This window comes from Heterocephalus glaber, unplaced genomic scaffold, assembly GCF_053883595.1.
Source record: "Heterocephalus glaber isolate CG9 unplaced genomic scaffold, H.glaber_assembly_v1.0 deba00000071, whole genome shotgun sequence".
NCBI classification, from domain to species: domain Eukaryota; kingdom Metazoa; phylum Chordata; class Mammalia; order Rodentia; family Bathyergidae; genus Heterocephalus; species Heterocephalus glaber.
The window spans coordinates 30,069,597-30,097,365 of record NW_028258137.1 but is presented as its reverse complement, the minus strand read 5'-3'; the positions used below and the strand labels follow the sequence as shown (position 1 = coordinate 30,097,365).

Sequence of the window (27,769 nt, the reverse complement as noted above, 5' to 3'; positions counted from 1 at the left end):
TAAGAAACTGAAAACCTTTCTGGTGATTTATTTGATATCATGGGTGAAGAAAATGGCAACTCCACCTGGAATCCAGGTCTCACCTTTTATCTTCTTGTCAGCAGAACACTCACCTTCACCACCTGTGGTAGACACAGTGAATGGCAAAATTCTGGGAAAATATTTCAGCCTGAAAGGATTTGCACAGCCTGTGTCAGTTTTCCTGGGAGTCCCTTTTGCCAAACCCCCTCTTGGATCCCTGAGGTTTGCTCCTCCACAGCCTGCAGTACCATGGGACTTTGTGAAGAACACCACCTCTTACCCTCCCATGTAAGTAGGTGTGGTGGCTTTTAGCATCTTTTGGTCATGATAGTTATTTTTTCTCAGACTGAGATAGGAAGATGTGAAGACAACCCTCCTATTGGTTTATACATTTTTTTGGAATTCTCTAGAATACTGTAGATTCTTGGGAACATTCTGACAATATCACAGATTTCTAGAGGCCTTTATTCAGCACATATTTATTGAACACCTATTACATTGCATGCATGATCTAGGTGCTAATTGAACACCTATTACATTGCATGCATGATCGAGGTGCTAAGAATCTATAAGTAAAGAAAACAAAGACCCCTACCTTCCTGAAGCTTGCATCCTAGCAGGAGAGAGAGACAATGACCAGTATACCTGTTAGTTAATACATGGATGATGTACTATGCGAGAATATAATGAAAGTACCGGGAATAAGCAGTTGGCACATGAGAAAGAGGACAAGTAACGATGCTTTCTGTTCTCCTGCCTTGAATCTTGACATGGCTAGGACTAGTGTTGGTGAAAAGGCACGTTTGTGCAGAGCATAATGCCATGCTGACTTGTCAAATTCAAAATCCCAGCAGTGTCTCCATTTCTAATTATGCAAACTAGCTCAGAGGAAAACTCTAAGCTTCCAGGCAGCCTCACAGTCACCCTCAGGGCAAACTAATTTCACTTCAGACACTGTTCTCCCCAGCAAAGTACCTGTGCAGCTTCCCGGGATCCTGCTTCTGCCACCTTAGCATTCCAACTATGTGCACTCCTTCAATCTATATGTGAAAACTCATGTTCAGAGGAAGTGCTAATATATATGTTTAATAAAAGAATGATTTTGGCTGTTGCACAAGCAAAAACAAAATAGCAATCCAATAATAATAAATATATTTTTGCTCTTTATTTTGGAATTACCTAAATAGTAGTAAAGTTGAATTTTTTCACTTTGTTAACATTTGACTTACTTTATGTCCCCGGATCTTGGTGATTTATGGGAAATTTCTCAACATGGAAATTTAGAAGATGTGCTCAGAATTATGTGCCAGTACATAGCATAAATCTTCCTGGTTAGTTGAACTTGGCCAGGTTCCCTAATCTGTGGGTGCCTCAGTTATTTCACCTGTAAAATGGTGATAATAATAGGACCCGTGTGTGAAGTTGATCTGAGACCTCAGTGAGTTGTTCCTAAGGAGAGCTTTAGTCAGCACCTGGTATACTGGAAGCATTCAGAATGTGGTATATATTATAAGTTCTGCTGTATCATTGTGACCTGGCATTAGAGCTGCTGATAGTGATTGCCAGGGACAGGTTGATCACACCAGTATCCCATGCTCGGGCTGCAAGATCCTTAGAGAAAGCACCTAACCTATGGACCTGACAGATTGGGGCCCAGTTGAGAAAATAAACTCACCAAACATTCACCAGCAAGCTGGTGGTTGATTTAGGACTGAAAGGGAATTTTGCTTCTGTTGTCCCACAAACATGTCCCCGTGACCAGCTGCAGGCTAAGAGTCAGCCATTGAAGGAGTTCTTCCGTTGAAAGAGTCCCCCAGCCACACACACACACCCAAGGATTAGAACATGGTTACCTGGAGGAACAATATGCTCACCCCACCACCCACAGTACAAAACCAAATAAAGAACAGACTTGGGAAATATCATCTACCTTGGCTGGTCAATGCATGGGCAGGCTCTCCTCCTCAGTTCAGGATATTGCAATGGTGCCAAGTTGTCCTCCCTCTACATGGTCTGGCAGACTCTAGACCATGAGTGTCCATTCTCTGGCCTGTGGGTTGCAAGTGGGTCTGGACAGCCAATAATGTGGTCCTCAAGACTGTGATCTTTTAATATTATTCCATAAATTTTAAGGAATATATTTATCACTGTACCTCATGATACTTTTGTATAGAATATACAGGCTACAATGGAAAACGTGTGTGTGTGTGTGTGTGTGTGTGTGTGTGTAGTGGGAAGCAGACTGAAGGGAAGTGAATTAACATTAAATGTTCCAGTCAGTCCACTCAGAACATAGATGCATCAGATGTTAGTTAGGATAATTTTTGTTCACAAGAAAAAGCCAGCATAGCCAATAATTCTGTTTCTATCTACTTACGTGTGTGCACCTGTGAAGACAGTTATTCATTGTTATTAAGCAGATAAATAAGTTTTCTATTTAATTATGAAAGCTGGGCTGATTGTATTAATTGGTGAAATAATTTGAGAAATAAAAATATTCTTATTCATTGTGGTATATGAAATACAAATATATATCAAGGAACTTTTTTTCTCATGACATTGCAATAATTACATAGATACTATTGGCAATATGAGAAAAATGTTTTAGTTATTTATACATTTTTGAAATTTTCTTAATCATTTCTCTTCATGACACATACCCAACACAGAACAAACACTAATCAAAGCAGGAGAGGCTAAATTTGTCCATGGGTACAGCCTCTGGCTGCTGGCTTGAAGGAAGAAACAGCATGATGGAAGTGTCTAGCAGAGGAAAGATGCTCACATCATGGTGGATTCACCCTTCCAATAGGGAAGTAGGGTAGTAGGGAAGGCAGCTTCATCCTTCCAGGTCTTACCTTGGTGAGTCACCTCTTCTCACTAGGCCACACCTCCTAACACCACATTCATCTGACCTGTACAGTGCCTGTAATTTCCCATAACTTTTAAAAGCTCCTCTGAACATTCTGGGGCTCATCTAAACCATATCAGGAATACATACGGTTGAGATCAGACAACTTCAAGTTGAATCAGTTCAACTTGATCACATCACTTTACTAAACTTTTCTACTACTTGTCTTGAAAGAGAAATATTTTTCTTGCTTCACAGTTGAGCCTTACTTATGTCATGGCTTTTGGACAGTATGTACATATGTGAACAATCATTTATATGGATGAAGCACACAGAATAAAATTAGATAAAAACATTTCTAACAGGCACCTTGAGAACTTATTAAAAATTGCAACCATTTTCATCGAACCAGACCTTGATGCAAGTTTCACAAAACAAGGCCAAATCTCAAACCAGTTTTATTTTTTGTTGCTGTTTGAATTTAGTCTGATAATAAAAATATTTTTAAGAGATGTGTTACTTATTCATCCTAAGTACTGTATTTATAAGTAGCTTGAGGCAATTCCTCTTCACTAAACGTGGCCCACACAAGGTAAATGTTGGCCATCTGTGCATTAGACAGTCCTTACTGACAGGCAACCTCAAACCCATTGCAATGACTCTGGTACTGTGAGAGGAATTCTGGTTACACGGTTCATTTTCCCAGTGCAAAGTCCAGCCCCAGGTGACATTTCCAGCTTCCACCTGCTTGAAGCTCAGGTGTTCTCTCTCTCACATTCTAGGTGCTCCCAAGATGCAGTGCAGGGAAAGCAGCTCTCAGAGCTATTTACAGACAGAATGGAGAAGATTCCTCTGACATTTTCTGAAGACTGTCTGTACCTAAACATTTATACTCCTGCCAACTTGAAGAAGAACAGCAGCCTGCCTGTGAGTATGGGCACCACTGGTAGAGTCTTGTGAGTTCCAACATCAGGAATGTTCTGCTGCAAATGGGAAGGAGGGGAAGGCAGGTTGAGGGAGGGGAACCAAGGCCAGAGCTGGGTTTGGCAGACAGAGGCTGCATTTCATCAGGTAAATACACATACTCCTCACCTATGTTTTTCTAGTGACCTTAGGCCTTTGGGGAAGGCTACTCTACCTCTGAAATGCATATCTTCACTTTTTAATTCCTCATGTTAAGTGAAGGAGAAAAATGATTACTTTTACTATGTTAAGAAGCTGGTACAGAGAGCAATTCAGACATAATTTCCAACACATGCAGAGCTGGAAGAATCTTACAGTAAATAAAACAAGACAACATTCTTTTAAACAGATAGTGAAACAAAGGTGGAGGAAAGTGAGGTCACATATTCAGATACATAGGAAAAATGCTCAGGTCTTCTGATTTTGAAATCGGGGTCGTTGACATGGACTAGAAAATCAAACATGTTTGTGTTTTCCCAAGTGCACCGTGACCTCCCTGGGAAAGTTTCACTGTGTTATGATAGAAGGGTGTTGGGTGGAGACTGAGACAATTCTACAGTCACTTTCCTTTGGTTTTGGCCCACATGTGAGACTTTTCCACCTTCAGTGCTGAAGATCAGGCACCTTTAGAGACTGTGTCTTGCTAAGTTGCCCAGGTAGTCTTGGAATTTGTGTTTTTCCTACCTCAGCCTCCTGAGTAGCTGGGGTTTCAGAAGCAAGGCAGCATAATGGACACACATTTAAGATTTTACTGTCCATTTTCCTCCCTAATTGTCATTAAATCAGTCTTTGCAACATAAATGCTGGGTCACTTGTATGTAGGCAGCTAAAGACTAGAAGGTGGAAGAGGGGATCCCTGAAGTGTAAGAGGATGTGTGTCTACACAAAGGCATTGTCCTATTTATATCTAGCATGGAGCCATGAGTTGCAGAGTATATGATCTTAGGACTACAAGTTGTTCCTACTCATACAATTTAGGGAAGAAGAAGTTTGGAACAAAACCTCCCTCATTTATTCATTGGGTATTTACCCACAGGGCCCTACAACACACAGTCTTCAGGAAGATCATGGCACCATGATTACATTACTCCTGCCTTCAGGGGTCTTGCTGTCTGGGCTGCACAGACACCTCCTAACTTCTTCAGCATACAATTTCTCACCAGTCCTGTGGCTCATTATTCAGCCACAGATGACCTCGAGTTAGTCCCATTCCTGGAGTGAGGCAAGGATCAAAAGTGGAGGAGAAGCAGTAGCCCTGTGAGCCTGAAAAGAGGAAACCCACAGCTATGGACAGAGGTTCTAGAATGACAGGGTCAGAGTTGAAATCCTGGATCTGTCTTTGCGTAGCTGAGAGCCTTGGACAATTTCTGCAGTTCTGTCATCCTGTTTCTTCAAATGGGTTCATCACATATGTGTATTCAATGTTGAATATGAAGGTTTATCTCAGTCTTGGCTGAATATGCAGAGCCAGCACTGATGACTCCCTAGATGGAGCAGCAGCAGGATCTCCCTCCTACCCTAATAGCTGGCTTTCTGTGCCATGCCTAGGGCTGCAGTCAGTGGGCAGCTAAGCAAAGGAACTCTGGACCCAGAAAGCCTGCTCTATTCCTTCTGGTAAGGCTACTAAGCTGTGGAATCTTGGGCAGAGGTGCCTCAGCTTTCCTTTTAAATGGTACCATTGCTAGTGCCTACCTTATGGATAGTCAATTTTATATTGCTTACAATACCATGTAGTGCATCATCCATACTATAAGTTTTCCTTCTTTCAATTAACAATGTAATTATAAAATTATTTTGTTAAATCTATGTACTTACTTGCAATGTGAGCTTCTTCAATGCAAGAAACATGAATTACACATTGTACCTACTCTCATTTTCAATTCATATCATAGTCCCTGGTATATAGTAGACTATTAGATAATGTTATTCAAATGATTTTAGGCTTCCTGAAGGAGAGGTTGGGAGCTGGACTTAGGAGCATGTGAAGGATTTGGGCTGCAGAGGAATCAGTGGGGAAGCATTTTTGGAGGGAGCATCATTGGGGATATTATTGTGTTTTGAGAAAATATTCGTACACAGGGAAATTGGTTTCATCAACTTGATTTCATCAACATTAACTGAGATGAAGCTGAAATAACAAGGGTGTTGTGCAATTATGTTTAGGGGGTGAATGCTCTCGGCACGTGGGTGATGGAGAGTTGAGGAAAAGTGGAATCCTTGCCTTTGCTACTCCCAAGATGACATTCACATTTTGGAGAGCCTTTTAGGGACACTGTACATGGGTCTGGATATTGGCATGGGTTCCAGTGGGAATTGAGTTGAGGCATGGCCTGGAATGCAGACCAGGAGTAGAGAAACAGAGAAAGTGCCATTTGCAACCTTGTGGGCTCTGTTGGTTTTGGGTAATGGCCTCCTTGAGTGAGGGCTAGCTTTGCGGTCCTTCCCCATTCTGCTTCCTGGAGTCAGTATGGCTGTGTTTCTTCTGTGCAGGGGATGGTGTGGATCCATGGAGGTGGTCTGTGGATGGGGGGGGCATCCACCTATGATGGACTGGCCCTTGCTGCCCATGAGAATGTGGTGGTCGTGACCATCCAGTATTCCCTGAGCATGGGGGATTTTTGAGGTAAGGTTCTGGGCTCTGTTCTGTTCCACTGCTTCATTCTGTTTTCTGTTGATATGAGAAAATACCTGAGGCTTGGAAGCTATAAAGAAAAGGTGTTTCCTTAGCTCTCAGGTTTGGAAGCTTAAAGTGCAGAATCAAGTGCTTTGATAGGATTGGCTTCTGGTGAAGGCCTCATGTTTGTATCCCAACATGGCAGAAAACAGTAATGAAATGTATGATATGCAGAACATTTCCATATGGGCACAGAAAAAGCCAGAGAGCAGGAAGGGGGGTTACATTGCTGTTTTTTTTTTAAAGTCACTCTCTGTGGGACATGTTCTTGTTAGAACCATATTAATCATTTTCAGGGCCCATGGCCCTAAAGAATCATCTTGTACTAGACCTCATATCTGATAGCATGTCCTACTATCTAATCCTACCAGAATGAGGACCGAGGGCCTAGAACATGAACGGTGGAAGACAAAACACATCCGAAGCATAATAGCCATCAATGGTGTGCCCCAGTTATTGTCATGCCATCCCCCATGGGAACCCTTGTTAAGTTCCTTCATTCTATGCATCCAGGAGCTTCATCATTGGAGTTTCTCACCATCTCATTCCTCAGCTACACTTGTCCACTGACTTGTGAGATTTGCATTTGTCAATTCCTTTATGGAGAATACTCATTCTACTTTCACACTCCTATTTACCAAGAAAGCCCCAGCCCCCTTGTTCCTGCCTTTGAAACACTCAACTCCTTTCACCTGTGCTGCCCCAGCACACTATGGTCCTCGATGGTAGCTGTGAGCAGGCAGCAGAGCAGATCTATGTGACACATCTTCCCAGGGAAAGGAAGAGGGGGGCATCTCATGGAGACAGCGCAGTGAACACTTGTACAGGCAAGTTTTCTTCTGACCAGGCTGCAAGGCTGTTCCTTTAGAGGTGAACAGTGACTTCCACCAGCACCCAGTCCAACCTCATGGGACCGCTCTACACTGGCCAGAGACAGCTGCTTCTGCCTCTTAGAAATTCTGCCTTCTCCTGGCTCTGGCCACCTCCCCCTCTTCCACCTAGCTGCTCCTTCTCAGCCCTTTGTTTTCCTTCTCTTCAACATCATCAGGCCTTTTAGTCTCCCTCTCTGTCCCAGCAGCACTTTCACATCTCCCTGTTTGTAGCCCTCGCTTCCCCTTTGAACTCCAGATGCCATCTTTAGCTACCTTGTATTGCTTCATGTACATGTCTGCATGCACCCCGTTTTCCCAGGGACAGACTGAGACCTTGATTGCTACTATCCTCCCTAATGAAGAATCTCCACCTGTTCCAACAAGGCCCCTGGTGGATGCTCCCTCCTCCTGTTGCTCAGGACAGAGCCTCCTTGGTATTCTGAACTGTTCTCATTTTCTCACAGCTCATATGCAGTTGGCCAGTATGTGCTCCTGGTTCTACTTTTAAGATATGATCAGAATACACTAACTTTTCATCCACTTCTTGATCGTTCTTAGTCAAAGCTGAGTGTCTGTTCTTGATATTGATAGAGTCATTTTCTCTTACAAAGTTCTTACCCCCTCCCCACTTTGTTCCTTTGCTACTTGCATCTCACATGTTATCCTCCTACATTTTTTCCTTGTTCCTGGGACCTGTATAAGTTCTTCAACTCCTAAGGGGAATTGCCTTCTTTGGATATTTAAAGCCCTTTGTGCTCATTTTATTCTGGTCTCTACCAAATGTTACATCTTCAAAGAGTCATTCCCTGGTCATGATCTGTAAAATATCCACCATGGCCCAAATATGCCTCTTTTTACAATCATAATTCTGTTTTTCCCACTGTCTGACAGTATATCCTCTTTTCACCTGTTTGTGGTCTTCAGTGTGAGTGGCATTTTGTTGAAGACAGTGCTTCTTTTAATGCCAAGTGTTCTTTTGCTTTGAGGCCTATGTTGGATGCTCGATGGTAGATGCTTAGTGCCCAGGGCCTGGAAGAAGGAAAGAAGAACTTTCCAGCTCCCTACATCAGCTCTTTAGATCAACTCCACTAAGCCACAATGAATGACAGGCAGATGAAGACCCCTTGGTCAGGAATGGGAAAATCAGTCCTTACTGGGGATTACTCAGAAGGAAACCCTTGCCCATCTGGGATCCTGCAGGGACAGACCATGAGATCTCTGCACAGACTAACCTTGTTCTAACACAGCACAGGGGATGAACACAGCCTGGGAAACTGGGGTTTCTTGGACAAGGTGGCTGCATTGCACTGGGTCCAGGACAACATCGCCAACTTTGGAGGCAACCCAGACTCTGTGACAATCTTTGGGGAGTCAGCAGGAGGTTCAAGTGTCTCTGTTCTTGTAAGTATTCCTGACATCATGCCTCTTCCCAGGAGTGATGTGACTGTTTATGTGTCCTTTTGGAGAGCAGACAATTCAGCCCTGGGACCTCTGCTTACAATTCCTGATTCAGTGTTGAATCTGCTCAGTGCACAGCATCAGAGGGTGGCGAGCCAAGGCTCAATGTTCCTTGGCCTACAGAAGGCTCAGAACTCAGCTTAATGTACTGGGCCTTAAAAATTGTTAGGTGCATCCTGCCCCAGTTTCATTCCTCCTCCTCACACTTGGTTGTGTTCTTTTTCGTTTTTCTGAATCATTTTAATGTTAGGGCTCACACTGTATTTTCTGGGATGTAGTGGGAATGTAAATTACTGATGGCAGAAAGTGGTGAGGACATGAGTTGGATAAAGTGTCAGTATGTGGCCCCAAGGCAGCCTGTTCTTTGGGGAACTAGGGCACTGAGAAGTGACAGGAGTTTTCTCAGAGGCAGCCCACTGTTTATTGCATGTTCAAGAAGAAGGGTAGCAGTCTCTGGCTGAGAGAGGAGAGCAGCAAAAGTGAGTGGAGGAGAGATGGTGAGGAGATGGCGGGTCATAGACACAAGCCGTGGGAGTTAGATGTCTTGCTATATGAAGAAACTGATAGGGCACATTTAGGGAACTGAGAAGTTCATGTAGCTGTAAGCACCCCCACCTACCTCAGACTTGAGCAGAAAGTCGTCTATTGCTGTAACTTTCAGACATGTATAAGTTTTATAGTTTGAGTACTCAGAGAAAAATATTCTTGTATTTCTTAAAGTAGAAAAAAAGTACAGAAGCATCCCAGTAATATAAATGCCACTACTCAAATGGTCACTGTGGATTATCTATCTATCATCTTTCCACTCGGCATTAGTCTCCCAGTTATGCTTGTAAAGAAAGAATCCATTCTTTTTATTGTAGAGCAATTCACATTTCCCTAAATACCGAACTCTTTATCCTTTATAATTGTGTAGCATGGTATGAGAGGAATGAAATATTGTTCATTTGGGCGTGGAATTTAACTGAGTGGCACAGTGCCGCCTGGCTAGTGTGATGTCCTGAGTTTGATCCCTAGTACTCTCCCCCCAAAAATGTTCATTTACTCAATCTTTTCTTATTGGATCTTCATTTTTTGAATTTTAGTTATATACAACATGAGAACATGAACATTACTAGATATTTTGTGAATGTGCCTCCATAAAGATTATTTTTGATCTTGATATTTGTTTTGTGTTTTAGAGGATCAGTTCTAGGTTTGGGGGATACCAAGTCAACACTGTAGCCAGAGAGATGGAGCTACATTCAGACTGTCTTCAGATGTATGACCAATTGTATTAAGATCAAGTATGAATAGTTAAAATTTGAAACATAATTTATGGTTAGGTATACCTAAAACAGCTTTCTAATAGTTTTAATTGTCATAATGAACAGGTGCCACATAATTCTTGTTTTGTCCCTGGCTCTGGGCTTTGCCTTTATCCTGCTGATGGTCTCTTGGGGAATCTAGAATTGGGGAGGTTCTTGGATGCAAACAGGATAGGAGAAGACTTCTCATGTCCACTAATCACCAGACACTTCAAGGGAATGACCAGGGCAGAGAGTAGGTGAAAGAAGCCGAGAAGAGCATGTGAGTGTCTGAGCCCTACCTGTGAGCATCAAATCTTCTCTTCTTTACTCCCCTGCCAGATGTTATCTCCACTGGCCAAGAACCTCTTCCATAGGGCCATTTCTGAGAGTGGTGTGGCCTTCAGTATTGATGTAATTAGGAACAATATCAAGGCCATAGCTGAGGTAAGTTTCATGCTGGACAGCTCTTCTGCCCTTTCTTTGGCTGTGGTAGAATTATAAGGTGTTTTTCTTGTTTGGAAGTTAGCTGAGATTCTCTAAAGACACTGAGGGGGAGGATGGCCAAGGAGGCTCATGCTTAAATCATGTTCTGTATATTCTGAAGTGCTTTTGTGGGAATCATCTTTTTGAGGCCTCATGAATTATGCACTAGTTTTAATGTATGGGAGACATAATCTCCTTGTAACTTTGTCACACATATTATAAGATACTTGTAATCATTACATTCATGTACAGGTGGAGACTCTGAGGCCCAATTGCTGGTAAATTTAAGAGATGCGGACTGGGGATTTAGCTCTGTGGTTCCGGCACCTGCCTCACAAGCACAAGGTCCTGAGTTCTATCCCTGGTATCAAAAAAAAAAAAATTTAAGAGGTGGTATTCAACCCAGACAGTGTAGTTCTGAACTCCATGATCTTCACCACCCTCATCTCCAAGGTCTTTGGAGGCATTCACATTTGAGAACATTGAGCCCACTTTAGAAGACATGAGGCAATAGGCATATAGATATTATGTATATGACTCATGTCACAATTCCAAATAATAACATAGACAACATGCTCTGGGACCCAGAACCTACCATGGTCTATAGGCTCTTCAGGCATCCCACTTTGTTGGGCTTGGGATAGAACTCTTCTGTTTGTACTGAGGGAGGCTAAAGCTTTCACTTGAACTCTGCAGAAAATTGCTGCTACTGCTGGATGTGAAGCCACCATATCTGCTGTCATGATTCACTGTTTGCACCAGAAGACAGAGGATGAGCTCTTGGAGACAAGCCAGAAAATGGTACGTGCACCTGTTGTACTTGTCCTACCCTGTGTGCTTGACCACATGCTATTGGTTCAGCTGTGTACTTATATGGACAAACAATCTGAGACAGTTAGTCACCTCCTAGTTCAATGTATTCTTCTGAACCAAACTGGACATTTTATTTTTTTCTTTCTTATTGTGAAGTACTTTAAATATGAAAGAGTCTAATAATAACAGAAAGAAAAGTGGATTATAATACCCCCTTTTAAAAAAAACTGTATATTTTGACATTATTTTCAGACATAGTATCAGAAGTTAATTAAATACAGTGTTCTGTAGAATTAGAATGGTGTAATATGATTATATATTTTGTATTCCAGAAGTAACTACCATCCTGATTCTTTAAGAATGGGTATATTAAACACCTAGTTTTTCAGTGAGTTGTCACAATTTATTTAAGGTGTCTACAATTTAGAAACTATCTAAATTATAACACAGTAGTGGCCATTTACCTAGATATTTTCAGACTTTGCCCCAGTTAGAATTCAAAGATAGCCACTTTCTACCCATTCATTCATCTATCATCCACCCATCTGTCCTCCCATCCATCCATCTATCCATGAACCTATCTATTCACTTGTATATTCTTTCATTCATCTCAAATCAATGTATCCTTAATATTTCATTAATATACTTTCAATTTGTCCATCACCCATGAGTCATCCTGTCAACCTATATGTACATTCCATCATCCAGTTCTCCAGAAACAATGGCACATCTATCATCTCTGGGCTTATTTTTATTCTCTTATACATGTATGCATAAAATTCACCAATATTCCATGTACTGACCATCACCATCCATATATTTCTCTATCTGTGATTCATCTCTTCCTCTTTCTGTTTGCCATACCTTCTCTCTCTCCATGATAATTATATGGAGGGTGATGTAAGAAGAGATGTTGCGCACATGAATTGAACATTATACCTGCTGTGGGGGAAAATCCAAGGAAAAACACAGCCAGCCATATATTGGTGGGTTAAATGTGTAGGAGTACTGGTGACACTGCAGCATCTTACTATCCTATCCTCTCTGCTCCCTCCCTAGGGCTCCTTGCACTTCTCTTAGAGGGTGTGAGGATGAAGTGAGGTTTACATTGCCATTCAGCAAAGATTTAAGAAGCATATGCTGTGTGGCAGGACCTGATGCAGCAGTTTGGGTAAAGCAGTAAAGGAGATGACCTTCTCTGCTCTTTTTGAGGCTTGTGAGAAGAAATACATGAGTAGTCTATGTAGTATGTCCAAGAATGGTCAGAGTGAAGATTCAAAAGAAATTGAGTAATAGAGAAAGAGTTAAGTGGTTTTGAAAGCAGGAAATGTAAATGAGAAGGGTGTGGCTGAGCCTAGGGAACAAAGGCTTTCTGACTGGGAGGATTGGATTGGAAAGTATAGCAGTGGGTTCCAGTAGTGCCTGTAAACAGCAGGGTCAGGGGATGGTTGATGACTTAGTGACATCTGAGTCTATTGCTACAGTCAGATAGGAGCCAGTTGTTAAGAAGCTGGAATAGGAGTGTTCCAGACTGAGGAAACAGCAGCTCCAAAGGCTCTGATACAGGAAGGAGGCCAGTGTTTTTGGAGTGGGCCAGCCTGGCAGCAGAGGTCTTGGAAGGTGGAGTACAGTGGTCTTTGGAAGGACTTGCAGTGTGATTCAGCATCAGGTGGGAGGTGTTCACAGACCAGGTGCAGAACACTGACATGATCTTAGAGTTCCCAAAGGTCTGTTTAGTGGTCTAGACAGGAGGACGGGTAGGGGAGAGGCAGAGAGAGCAGCTGGGAGACCACTGTACTGCAGTAACTCAAACAAGGAGTCCTGGTGGGTTATACCAGAGCCAAAGCAGTGTGGCATGGAGAGAATTAGGTGGGATCTGGATAATTTTGAGAATAGTTAGCAGCACTTGCTGAATGAGAGGGTATGGGGTGTGAGAAAAGGAGAGGAGGAAGGATGCCCCTGAATTTTCAGACCCATGCAAGGCCTTGCAAGTGACTCCAACAGGGCAACCACCAGCATCACTGAATGGACATTGGACACCGGCAGTTTCTGTCTTTCTCATGGCTCCTATGTCACTGTGATCCTATAAATGCTTCCCCCAACAAACATGCACTGACTGGCTTCCAGCATTTCTTTCTTTTTTTCTAAAGTTTCAGTGTTTTTTCTTTTCCTTAATTAATATTGGTACATTTTAGGTACACAATATAATGTCATCCATCATTGGATATTTGTACCCTTACATAATATATCTCGATTCTTATTTTTTCCCCATTCCCCTTCCCTCGGGTCAACCCCTCCACCCCTCCCTATTTGCAAAGACTTTGTTTCCATTTTTGCTTTTCTTGTATTTATTCCATTCCCCTCTTACTTTTCCCACACCACCCACTTCCTCTTCCCCTTTAGACCTTTTCCTCCTATTTCACATTATAAGTTATACATTTTGATCCTTATTTACACTTTCAGCTTCTCATACCAGAGAAACTATTTGGTATTTACACATGTGTGTCCTGTTTATTTCACTTAAAAGTGTGGTTGTTTTGGGGGAAGACAATTTCAGAAAGCAATGAGAAGGAAGTGGAGGAGTGAAAATGAGGGAGTCAGCTAATGCAGGTGTGATATGCGCAGGTTTCCTAATGGAATAATGAGGTCAGTTCCATTTGGAACCAAGAGACAATGGTATGAGAAATGTGCTTGGCATCTAGAGATACCAGGAAAGCTAATTTGTACTATGGTATTTGGACATATTAGCTACTAGAAAATGGCACTCAAAATATTTTTAAGTACTATAATATCAAATAGCATTGCTCACCTCACTTATCTGCTGTTATCAGTCCCAGAGTACTCAAATATTTTCTAAACAAAGCACATTTTCAAGTCACCCCCATATAGCAACCTCTCCTCTGTCCTGTCTACAGGCAATTAGAAGTTTTATAAAGTAAAAGTTGATAGATGAATAAATGTTGGAATCTTTTTTGCTTTCATTTAATCAATGTATTTCTATAGTGAATATAAAAGACTAATCACTGAAAAGCTTTTCTCAGATTTCCAATGTCCATTTATTCATTTGTTTGACGTAAGTCGAACCTTCTCAGCTGGGACCAGGACATTTATTTTTTCATAGTTTTCAGGCATTCTGATGTACATCTTTGATGATAAATTACTGCCCTAACTGTAACATGAGTATTTTTCTAGTTACTTATATCTCTCCAAAAAATATATTTTTATATCTTGGATATATGTGAATAGGATTTGAAGAGCAACTTTGGAAATGATTGTTTAATTTTTTATACAACTTATGACATTCAGACTTGCAGAACCTGGTGTGGGTCAAGGGTTAAGCCCCTTTGGAATCATTCTCTTATCATCTGCAAATTCACATCCCTAACATGCCATGTCACTTTCTATTCATCAGCAATTGATATATTTCATGTTGTATTATGTCTGCTTTTCCATCACTTTCGATGGAGTTTTTAATCTCTTAGAAATCTGTTTGTATCTGTTTTATGGATTCCATTTGTTTCCTATGTTGGGATTCCATCATGTTCCTCAGATCCTCTATTTTTTTATCTGTGTCCTCTCTAGATTTATTAATCATGTCCTGCACCATGAGCAAAATCTTTGCTTTTATCTGAGTAATTATTTCTGATCTCATTTTTCCCAGATCCTCTTTTGTTGCCAGTTCAGAGAGTCCAAGTGGTTGAGTTATTCCATTTTGTTTCCCTTTGGGGTTGCTGTAGGTGATCTGGAAGTCTGTTTTTGAGACTTGTTTACATGTCTTCTCATTTCCACAGGAGGGGGTGCTTCTGGCACCCACGCGGCTCACCTTCTCTGCCCTAGGAGCTTTGGATGGCAGCAGGGGAGCTTCCTTCCAGGTGCTGGGACCAGGTTAGCTTCTCTGGCCTAGGAGCTTGGGATGGTGTTGGGAGAGCTTCCTTCCAGGTGCTGGGACCAGGTCACCTTCTCTGCCCTAGGAGCCAGGAATGGCACTGGGGGAGCTTCCTTCCAGGTGCTGGGACCGGCAGAGCTTATCTGCCCTAGGAGCCTGGGATCCAGAGTAACTTCACATATATATATATATATTGGTACTGGGGATTGAATTCAGGACCTTGTGCTTTCGAGGCAGGCAGCAGAACCAAAGCTAAAGCTAAATCCCCGGCCCAAGAGTAACTTCTTGGACTGTGCTCAGGGACAGGGAAGCAGCAAAATAACTACCCCAGAGAGAACACAGTGAGCTCTGAAGGGGGAGGGGGCTCAGTCAATCTCCTGAATGTGAAGGAGTGAGAACAGAGCTATTCTACAGAAAGTTTTTGTAGACTAAGGAGACATTTTACTGTACATGCTGGTGAGGGTGAGAAGAGGCCACAGATAGGTAATATCTGTCCTTGTGGCCATAATGTTGAGAATAAACATCTTTTTGGAGATAAAATTTTTGTGTGACTTGGGCTGGAGGGGAATCCATCCCCCTCTGAGAGAGAAGGATAAAGAGAAAGGCACTATGAGGGGAAGATGCCTCTGTAAGGATGGCTTGGTGAATGATTAACCTGACGTCTATGAAAGAAAAGCAAGTTGGAGGAGAGATGGGACAAGAATACTGGCTCACCTTCCACTTACATGTAGGAGATGTCACCATGCACATAAACAGAATAATTCTCGAATTTATCCAGTTGCTAGAGACCAAGCATGGTCCACTTGTGAGAGCATAAAATGCCTGGGTATCACAGACCCAAGAAGTTGTTTATACTCAATACAGACTTCTCTGTGGACCTCTGCTGGGTACTCTTGAGAGAGACTGAGAGCAGGTTTTAACCCTAGAGAGACACTACCTCTAGGGGAGTGGGCATGCTTTTCTCAGACTCTTTTCTTCTTGTTAACCATACGCTTCAGCTGTTGGGGAAAAAGAAATACAGGAAATGTTCTCTCTTAGGACCCTGGAGCTTACCCACTGAGCCTTAGGGAAAATGAAAATGTAAAAATTTGTGCCTTTGGGAGAGAGATATGGAACTGCCATTGGTTGGGATCAGTTAGATATCCTTTATGGCTAAGGAGTGGTAAGGTCACTGAGGAATCATCATCTCCAAGACTAAAGAATACAGGGTCCTCCTAAGGTTGAAACTAGAACCAGATTAGAGAAACCAATCTGGATACCACTTTCGTGTCAGCAGATACTGAATATTAATTACCAAATTGTGCTGAGAGGAGAGAGAAAAAGTACAGAGTGACATTTTCTTTAAATCTTTTTTTTTTTATTCTTAAGTTCTTTTATTGGTACATTTTGGGTATACAATACATTTACATTTGTCATTGGATGCTTGTAACTGTACATGATGTATCTTAGTTCTTATTTTTTCCCCTTTACCATTATACACTTCACCCCCTCCACTCTTCCCCATTTACATAGACTTCATTTCAATGTTTTTCTTTTCTCATATTTTTTCCTTTACCTTCTTTCCTTTCCCTTTCCCCTCCTACCACCCCTACCCCTTTGGACTTTTCTTCCTATTTCAAATTATCAATTATTCATTTAAATCATTTTAATCCTTATTTACACTTTCAGTTTCTCATACTAGAGAAACTATTTGGTATTTACACATGTGTGTCCTATTTATTTCACTTAGGGGTATGGCCTCAGTGTGCATCCATTTAGCTATAAATGACTCTAGTTTGTCATTCTTTATGGCTGAGTAGTACTCTATTTTATAAAAGAATCACATTTTCTTTATCCAGTTTCTGGTTGATGGGATCTTGGGCTGTTTCCAAGATTTAGCTATTACAGGCTGTGCCACTATACACATGGGTGAACATATATCACTGTGGTATGATTCTCTTAATTCTTTGGGGAAGATACCCAGCAGGGGAATAGCTGGGTCAAATGGGACCTCTAGTCCTAGTTCTTTGAGGTATCTCCATACTGATTTACACAGTGGTTGCACCAGGCTGCACTCCCACCAGCAATGCAGAAGGGTTCCTTTCTCCCCACCCCCCCACCAGCATTTGTTATCGGTTGATTTCTTAATAGCAGCTATTCTTTCTAGGGTGAGGTGGAATCTCAGGGTTGTTTTCATCTGCATCTCTGGAATGACCAGTAATGTTGAACATTTTTTCATATATTTATTTGCTACTTTTACTTCTTGTTCTGAGAAATGTCTGTTTATTTCAGACACCCATTTTTGAATTGGGTCTTTGAATTTGGGGAGATCTAAGTTTTTTCAGTTCTTTATATATTCTAGATAGTACTCCTTTGTCTGAGGTACAGCTGCTAAATTTTTTTCCCACATTGTAGGTTGTCTCTTAGCTCTGTTGGTGGTTTCTTTTGCAGTGCAGAAGCTTTCTAATAAGATGAGATCCCAGTTGTTGATTCTTTGTGCTAGTTCCTGTGTTGCTGAGGTTTTGTTCATGAAGTCTTTTCCTATGCCAATGTCTTCAAGAGTTCTAGCTAACTTATCTTCCAGAAAGTTTAGTGTTTCCATCTTAATATTTAGATCTTTAATGCACTTTGATTTTAGTTTAGTGCATGGTGATAGATATGGGTCTACTTTTAATATTTGGCATGTTGAAATCCAGTTTTTCCAAGCCCATTTATTTAGTAGGCTATCTTTTCACCAATGAGGGTGGTTGGCTCCTCTGTCAAAGATGAGGTGGCTGAGTATGTATGGAGTTGTTTCTGCATCTTCTAATCTATTCCACTGCTCCTCGGGTCTGTTTCTTTGCCAGTACTATGCTGTTTTTATCACAGTAGCTTTGTAGTGTAGTTTCAAGTTGGGGATTGTGATACCCCCAGCCATGTGTCTGTTGCCTAGAATTGCTTTTGCTATTCTAGGTCTCTTCTGGTTCCAAATGAATGTTTGCATTGTTTTCTCTAGTTCTGTGAAGTATATTGTTGGAATTTCAATCAGCATTGCATGAAATCTATATAGTAGTTTTGGAAGTATGGCCATTTTCACTATATTGGTTCTTCCTACCAGGAGCAAGGGATGTCTTTCCATTTTCTTATACCCTCTTCGATCTCTTTCTTCAGAGTGCTATAGTTTTTAATGTAGAGGTCTTTTGCCTCCTTTGTTAGGTTGATTCCCAGATATTTCAGTTTTTTGGATGCTATTGTAAAAGGAATTGCTTCCCTAAATTCTCTCTCAGTGAGTCTTTTATTTGTGTGCAAGAAGGCTACTGTTTTTTGAATGTTGACCTTGTATCCAGCTGCTCTACTGAATCTGTCAATGAAGTCTAGAAGTCTTTTGGCAGAATTTTTTGGGTCTTCTATGTAAAGTATCATATGATCAGCAAATAATGACAGTTTAACTTCTTCCTTTCCTATTTTTATTCCTTTTATTTCTTTCTTTTTTCTAATTTCTATGGCTAATTTTTCCAGAACTATATTGAACAGGAGTGGTGATAGTGGGCATCCTTGTCTTGTTCCTGATTTTAGCATGAAAGTTTTCAGTTTTTGACCATTTAGTATAATGTTGGCTGTTAGTTTTTTATAGATAGCCTTAATCAGGTTGAGATAAAGACCTTCTATTCCAATTTTCTGTAGCGTTTTTATCACGAATGGGTGTTGGATTTTGTCGAATGCCTTTTCTGGATCTATTGGGATGATCATATGGTTTTTGTCCTTGACTTTGTTAATATATTGAATTACATTTATTGATTTATGAATGTTGAATCCTCCTTGCCTCCCTGGGATAAATCCAACTTGGTCAGGGTGTATGATCTTCTTGAAGACCCTCTGTATTCTGTTTGCCAGAATCTTGTTGAGGATTTTTGCATCTATGTTCATTAGGGAGATTTCCCTTTTTGGGTTGGGTCTTTCCGTGGTTTTGGAATCAAGGTAACACTTGCTTCCAGGAATGAATTTGGAAGCCTTGCTTCCCTTTCAATTTCCTTAATGAGTTTAAAGAGTAATGGCAATGGTTCTTCTTTAAATGTCTTGTAGAATTCAGCAGTGAAGCCATCAGGTCCTGGGCTTTTCTTTGTTGGTAAAGTTTTTATTACATTTTCAATTTCACTCATTGTAATTGGGGTGGTTAGAAGTTCTATATCTTCTTCATTTAACTTGGGCAATTCATATGTATCTAGGAATCCTTCCATTTCTTCTGTGTTTTCCATTTTATTAGAGTACAGTTTCTCCAAGTAGGTATTGATGATTCTCTGGATTTCTGCTGGATCTGTTGTGGCTTCACCTTTTTTGTTCTTAATTGCATGGATTTGTGCCTTTTCTTTCCTTTTTTTTGATTAGTTTGGCTAAAGATTTATCGATTTTATTTATTCTTTCAAAAACCCAATTCTTTTGATTGATTGATTTTTTGTATCGTTCTCTTAGTCTCCATTGCATTGATTTCTGCTCAGATCTTTATAATTCTCTTTCTTGTACAAGCTTTGGGTTTTTTATGCTCTTCTTTTGCCAGGAGCTTGAGGTTCTGCATTAAGTTGTTTAACTGAGTTCTCTCTGTTGTCCTAATATGGGCATTCACTGCTATGAATTTCCTGTGTAGAACTGCTTTCATTGTGTCCCACAGATTCCTGTATGTTGTACTGGCATTTTCATTTACTTGTAGAAACTGTCTAATTTCTTATTTAATTTCCTCTGTCACCCATTGGTTGTTCAGGAGGGTGTTTTTCAATTTCCATGTGTTTGTGGGCATTTTGTGGTTTCTTATGTTATTGATCTCCAATTGTATTGCACTATGGTCTGATAATGTACAGGGGATAACTTTGACTCTTTTACATTTATTTAGATATGTCCTATGAGCTAGCATGTGATCTATTTTGTAGAATGACCTGTGTACAGCTGAAAAGAATGTGTATTCTGATTTTGTGTGGTCGAACACTCTGTAAACATCTATTAAGTCCATTTGTTTAGTAGCTTCATTTAGTTCTAGAATTGCATTGTTAAGTTTTTTTTCTAGTTGATCTGTCTATTTGTGATAGAGGGGTGTTGAGGTCCCCCACTACAATTGTTTATTAGTGCTTATTTGGTTTTTCCTGTCCATTAATATTTGTTTTGTATAGTTGGGGGCATTTGTATTTGGTACATATATATTTAGGATTGTCATCTCTTCCTCTTTGATTGTTCCTTTCACAAGGATGTAGTGGCCATCTTTGTCTCTCTTAATTAGTTTTGGTTTGAAATCTACTTTGTCTGCAAATAAGATTGCTATGCCTGCTTTTTTCTGGGTTCCTGTCACATGGAGAACTGTTTTCCATCTTTTTACTTTCAGTCTATGGATTTCCTTTTGAGTTAGGTGTGTTTCTTGTATACAGCATATTGTTGGGTTTTGCTTCTTAATCCATTCTGTCAGTCTATTTCTTTTGATTTTTGAATTGAGACCATTAACATTGAGAGTTATAATTGACAGATATTGACTCATGCTTGTCATGATGTTTTACTCTTGTTGGCTTTTTTATTTCTTATTTTTCCCCCTTTTGCTTTAGTGTCTTACCTTGCGTGGTGCCTTCTCTCTGCTGGGCCTCATGGAGTTGTGACTTTCATTGTCTTTTTCTTGGATATTGCTTAAAATTGTTTGGAGTGCTGGTTTGGTGTTCATGAAATTTCTCAGGTGTTCTTTGTTGTGGAAGTATCTAATTTCCCCATTGATTTTGAAAGATAATTTTGCCAGATACCACAGTCTAGGTTGGAAGTTATTTTCTTTTAGAGCTTGAAATACTTCACTCCAGGCTCTCCTTGATTTGAGGGTTTGTGTTGAGAAATCTGCCGTGATTCTGATGGGCTTTCCTTTGTAGGTGATTTGTTTCTTTTCTCTAACTGCCTGTCAAATTTTGTTCTTCTGTTGGGTTTCTGTAATCTTGACTATTAAATGTCTAGGTGTAGATATTTTTTGGTCATGGCTGGATGGAGTTGTATATGCCTCACTTATCTGTACATTCAACTCTCTACCTCTGTCTGGGAAGTTATTTACTATTACTTCTGTGAACAGTTTTTTTATGTCAATTGTATTTTCTCCTGTTTTTTCATGGACTCCTGTCAGTCTTATGTTATTCTTCTTTGCATCATCTAGCAGCTGCTGGATTGATTTCTTGTGGTCCCTTACTCTTTTGAAGCGGTCTCTGTTTTCATGGTCCTTAACCGCAACCCTGTCTTCTATATCTGATATTGTATCTTCAGATTCCCTTAATCTGCTCTGCATGCTTTCAATGGAGTTTTTAATCTCCTGAATATCTGTTTGAATCTGTTTCATGGATTCCATTTCTTTCTTATGTTGGGTGATCATGTTTTCCATTTCTTTCTTACGCTGGGCATTCATGGCTTCCAGCATGTTTCTGATTTCATCTATTTTCTTATCTGTTTCTGCTCTAGAGCTCCTAATCATTTCTTTTACTCTGCTCACCATGTCTGTATTTGTCTGGGAGATTATTTCTGTTTTGAGTTTTTCTAGAGCCTCGTGCATCTGCTTTGTTTCTTCCTGTGCTATCAGTTCAGGGTGTCCAAGTGATTGCTTATCAGAGTTTTCCACCTCACTTCCCCCAGACTTTCCTTTTTATGCCATGGAAGCCTGTGTTTGTGCCTTGCTTAAGTGTCTTCTCATTTTTGTTTTTGGTACTGTCCTTGATTTAATTCCTGGGTTGATATTTCAAGATTGCTTAATGTAGGTATCTTTGTTGCTTGTGTTTAAACCCCTTGTGGAATGATTGCTTTCAGAGGTGTCTTCTAGATATGGCTTGTGTTTGGGTTTTGAGACTCTAATGACTCTGAAGCTATTATATTTTTCTTATACCAGGAAGAAAAACTAATTAGATCAATCACAACATGTTAGCCCAAATGACATAGTCAGCAATACCATAGGATCAAGCACAGCTTAGAAAATGACAATTTGTGATAGTTATTAATCTGCCATTTTTAACTATGTGAGTTAAATTAAAACCAAGGACCAACCCCACATAAGTTTATAATGAATAAGCTCTTCAATATAGCATCTTTCCCCTTCAGAGTGCGGAGTTAAAAGGAGTTGGGGAGGGAGGGACAGAAAGAACAGGTAAGATTAGCGGTGAGGCCAGAAGACACAGAAAGATCACACAAACTCTAAGAAGTTATAGGCAAGAGAAAATGGCAGAATGAAAGAACAAAGATGTGAATAGAATCACCTAACAGCAACTGGGATGCTAGATACCAAATTTATTTTCCTTTAAACCTAATGATAATCAAGAGAAGGAAAAAGAGCAGAAAAGAACAGTAAGGGAGAAATCCGAATTCAGTGCAGAAAGGAACAAATGGGGAGATGAGGAACAATGTGGGACAGTGAGAGAATGAGAGAGAGAGTGAGAGAAAGAAAAGATAAAAGAAAGAAAAGAAAGAAAATTAAAACTTTGAAGAGGAGGAAAAAAGTAAAAATTAAGAACTAAAAATAAGAAAAAAGTTTTTTTCTTTTTTGCAAATAGCAATAGAAATTATGGGCCTCCTTCAGGATATGTCTCTGCTGTCACAGTAGGCAACATAGGAATCCCTGTGCATGAGTCTCAGCAAGCCAGCAGCAGACCAAGTACAGTGGTCTGATGTGCCTTTATTGTAGAGATTCTCTTTACTTTTCTGCTGAGCTTCAGTTTTCTTCAAGGAGCCTGAGAAGCCTTCTTTCTGTTACTAACTTCTGCTCTATCTTGTGGCACTCAGGACAAGGGTCTTTATAGTCTCCTGTACCTCTGTAGTGTGGGTGGGACCAGGTAGCAGAAAAGCCAGAAGGTAGGTGGCACAGGGCGGGGTGGGGACTGAGCATTGGAGGAGCCCTCACTGTGCCCTGGTTGTGGCCCGAGAGGGCTGCAGGTGCTTCAAGCTGTATGTGTTGTCTCACTGGGGCTGGTCGCAGCAGCTTAGAGAGCGTGGGGTGGGGGTGGGGCTGCCCAGTGATGTGGCTCTTTAGGGATGTAAACTTCTAAAATTTAAGAAGAATTATTTTTTTAAAAGCCTGGTTTGGTCATTGTCCATCTTTTTCTGACAATTTTTATACTGTAAATATTTCAAATTTGGCAGAGCAAGATTGCAATTAAGCTCCTTTGGTGATCTCTCCCTACAGATACACTAAATTGAACAGCTATTCATGAACCAAACTTCAGCTCAAGAGCTAAGGAAATCAGATGACAGAGCACAGTGCCTTCTTTAATATGAGAAAATGAAGAGACACATCAAAGAAGGCAGGGAGGAATGACTTGCCAGCATCACACCCCCTTCAAATCTAACCAGCCAGTGCAAGAGGTACCTCCTGCTTGGGGGAGGTAGATAGATTCAAATTCATTGAGTTTCCTTAAAACAGTTATTTATCTGAGAATTTTCCCTACAGATCATTGCTGGGTTAGTCTGGGCCCTTAATTTGAGGACTAGGTGAGGTCATGATTTCTTGAAATTTCTTGATGTTTGTTGGAATATGACATCATCTGGACATTGAAGGATCAAGTCTTTATTCAAATCATCATGATTGGTTTATTTTACCCAACTTTCCAGCAATTCTAACAAGGTTACTTATTTTTTCTCCGAGTTTATATTCCCTTCCACTACTTAAGCACTAAATGATGCACTGGCCCAGATGTGTGTTATTACTGTTTTAGTATAAGGTCACAATCCAAGCCAATATTTGTCCCAGATATACTAACTGTGTCCAAGCCTTAGTCTTCAAGAATAGTACCAGTTCTGTCACAGTAAAATCTAGTGCTGGGCAAAGCCCTATGACTCTTATCACCAGGGCAAAACCTAAGGAAGGAGCCAGGTGGAAGACTGCCTCTGGTGCTTTTCCAACCTTGGGTGATAGTAGATCAAGGAGCAAAATTACACCTGCTTTAGAGCAAAACATAAAATCTAGTACAAGGCTTTGTCTCAGATTGCAGTGCCAGGTATGCTGCAGTGAGTTCTAGCATCTTGTAGCAACTCAAGGCCTCCATGAAAGCCAAAGCTCACAGACAGAGCCTGTAACAACTTAAGCATCAGGCAGAAGTCTGAGCAGCAGTGGAATAGGCTTGCATTTCAGCCACATCAATTCCAGCCTTGAGCCTGGTGCAACCTGCTCTCCTCTTGAAATTGTGCAGTGCCTTGTTCTTATCTTTACTATCATGTTAAGTTGCTATCATCTCAAAATAGCTTGTTATAATCAAAGGTTGATTGTGCAAGCCTCATGGTAATGACAAAGCAAAAATCTACAGTAGACAAACCAAAGAATAATAAGCAAGAAATCAAAACACACTATGATACTAGAGTAATTTATTTACACAGCAAGAAAGACTATACAAGAGGGAGAATGAAAAGAACTACAAGGAAACTAGAAAACAACTTATGTAATAAGACCTAACATATTAATAAGTAACTAAAATGTAAATAAATTTAATTCTCCAATTAAAAGACAGAGTTATTGAATGAATAATAGAATGAGAGAAAACATTTATACATGAATACTAGCTCACATTTGGCTTTTAGCACTTGTGTAAAGTCTTTATAGTCATTCAACTCACATATATGATGACATCTCTGACCTGTAGTTGGAAGGTGAGCCAGTGTTCCTTCAGGTTCCAGGGATAATCATTCACTAAGTCACCCCTGCAAAGGCAGCTTCCTCCCCTGGTGCCTGTGCTATCATCCTCTCTAGGAGCAGGAAGGATTCATATTCAGTCCAAAGCACAAACACTGATTTTATCTCCAAAAGTACATTTATTCTTCAAATTGAGGCCACAAGTACAAATGTTGTCCCTCTATGGTCTCTGCTCACTCCCACCATAATACTCCAGCCCCATAACAAGATACTTGTATAGCTGACAAACATCTTTTATAGAGTACACTTGTTTGATTTCTACTGATCTTAAAGGCCAGTTCATTGTTCAGATCTCCATGTGTTCTCCTTGGCATCTCTTCTCCAATGCCTCTATGGCCCTGAGCTCCATCCACAAAGTCATTTCTTTGTCTTTCAGCTTCTGAGCTCCCTGGGTAGTGGCACCAATCTGCAGGTAACTTTCTTCCAGGTCGTATGCTGGCCAGTGAGGCAGCCCTTCTGAATTGGGGTTCCTAGAAAGAGAATCAGAAAAATTTCCCCAAATCTGCCGTGTATGGTTTCAACAATTCTCTGAGATTTGCAGGGATTCCTTGGTTTATCCTTGCCGGGAGGAACAAAAACCTCATGAGATGGGAACATCCACATTTCCTGGCTCAGCCTGTGTACTCATTGTCAGAGCACATGGTCACAAGGTCACGGGGTTTGATCACTCAGACTTTAGAAGCCACTCCTTCTCAATCTGTCCACCTATCCGGCCTCATCTTTGCCATTGACCTCACCCATTTCAAGCAAATTTAGCCCAGAATTTCATCACCATTTTGCTGAGGTTGGTCTCTTCTTCTGAGGTACCTTTTGTTGAAAAGAAGAAAAATACCCTTTGCTACCAAAAGTGGTTCATGGGCTTGCAGCAGCAGCAACTTGACTTGGGAGGATGTTAGAAATACAGTCGTGGCACTTACTCTATAAATATTGAGTCAAAATCTGCATTTTTAAGGAAGATTCTGGTTATTTGGTGTGCATTTTTATTTTGAGCCTGATGGGTCTCAGACTTGGCAACCAGAATGCAGTCCAACTGTAAGCTGGCTGCCTGTGATAGTCTATGCTCACCTACTTACCTATTCCTTTTAGGGTCAAAATGGCACAACGCAGGGTTTCTTCCACTTTGGAGAACAGCTGGCTCTTGGGTGTTTTATCAATCTCCTACACACACTCAAATTTTTGTAGCATCTGAAAAATATTGCAACTGCAAAGGTCCTAAGGAATCACCCAACTGGGAGATGCCCGGAGCCACTGATGTATATTAAATAGCTGAGATGAGTCACAAGTCACATGAAATTGCTAAGATAAGGTGTTTAAAACACCAGTTTTTGAAAAAATATTATACTATGAAATATATTTTAGATGAAATATGTGTGTTTCCGATCTATTGATAGACACATTTATTGATAAAAAGGGCAGATACAGATAACACTCAGTTGAAGGTTAACACCAATTAGGATCTTCTCTCAGATTCTGATGGGTTTTTATGAGTGTGATATGAAGCAGTGACATTCTTTCCCTGAAGCAAGGCCCTGCAACTGACCCCACACCTTTTTTTATTAAGGTCAGGAGTCTGAGAGTGACTATGGTAGAGGACACAGGAATACACATCTTGCATGTTACAGCAAAAGAAAAGTTGTGTACTGCCCAATATATCTCAGCCTTGTGACAGTGAATCTTGAAACTTGCTCCAGGTCATCAAAACACAACTGGAAACCAGACCTCCCAACCCCTTCATTCATACACAGCAAAGAGTAATTACCTTTTAAAACTGGGGCCCAAATACTGAGAAGATCTCATCTGAATGATCTATTACTGTCTTGGGTTTCATAGCTGGTAAGAAGCTTGGGCAATATTGGAACCCATACATGTAGGTGGGGACTCCAACATCTGAGAAGACATGGAACAGGCATAGTTCATCGTACCAGACACAGACTTGGAAAGTTTCAAGGTCTCTGTCTGTGCAAGAAATCCCTGGTTGGTAGCATAGGACAGAAATAGAGTTTCAGGAAGCCTTCTTGCCTGTGTTAGTGCAGCACACCTAGTTGAAGTGGAATTGAAGTTTGAACCAGGTATTAGTTGAATGACAGAATGAATGAACACAGTATAGGCAATTAATACACTGAAAGTGTTGCATTGATAACATACTAGTCCTCATTCATTTCGGGAATATTTATAACTCAATGGATGTCTTCTATTTAGCCTAGTTTTGAGCATTTCTAATGAATTTCTCATCCATTCAATACAAGTATTCAAAGGAATATAGGCCATAGATCTGAGAAATTACTTTTAGGAACAAGAGAATCAAAGGCAATGAGACACCATGAAAAGACCAAACATCCACATAACATTGTTGCATCCCAGCTGCTCTATTAGGTCCTGCTGACCTTGTGTGCTTATGAAATTTTTATCAAATGGCTAAAGAAATGTCGTTTCTTCCCCCACAAGCCCATAAGGAAAGTCCTGTGATCCTGATGGAGGAACTAGAGAGCACAGAATTGTAAGAGGCTTCACAGCAAATGTCATCAGACCTAGGAAACCCACTGTGGGCAGGAAGGGAGGAAGGAGGAGAAGGGAGGGTACCACTGGAGTTTCCCGTATGCTGGGAGGAGGGTGTTGTCATCAGGACTGAGATCCTTGACTCCATCCCTATCCAGCTACTCAAACCTGTGACCTCCCAGGAGACCTGTCCTCCTCAATGAAGGCTCCTCAGCTGCTTAGTCAGTCACTTCTGCTTTTTGAAAGTGTACAGGGGTAGACTCCTTCTACCATCATTTTGGAAGGATGAAATGCACATGAGATGGGTGAAGCTGAACCCAGGGAACCCAAGA

General features: G+C 40.8%; 1 protein-coding gene across 1 annotated transcript; it reads left to right on the top strand.

The window, feature by feature from the left end:
- Nucleotides 1-52: 52 nt before the first annotated feature.
- Nucleotides 53-27,769, top strand: LOC101716139 (carboxylesterase 1D-like). The gene is given in 9 exon segments (XM_087192048.1): nt 53-309; nt 3,655-3,799; nt 6,326-6,443; nt 6,446-6,458; nt 8,629-8,782; nt 10,468-10,572; nt 11,308-11,412; nt 15,216-15,309; nt 23,442-27,769. Coding segments are annotated over 9 exon segments (1,005 nt in total). The 3' UTR covers nt 23,456-27,769.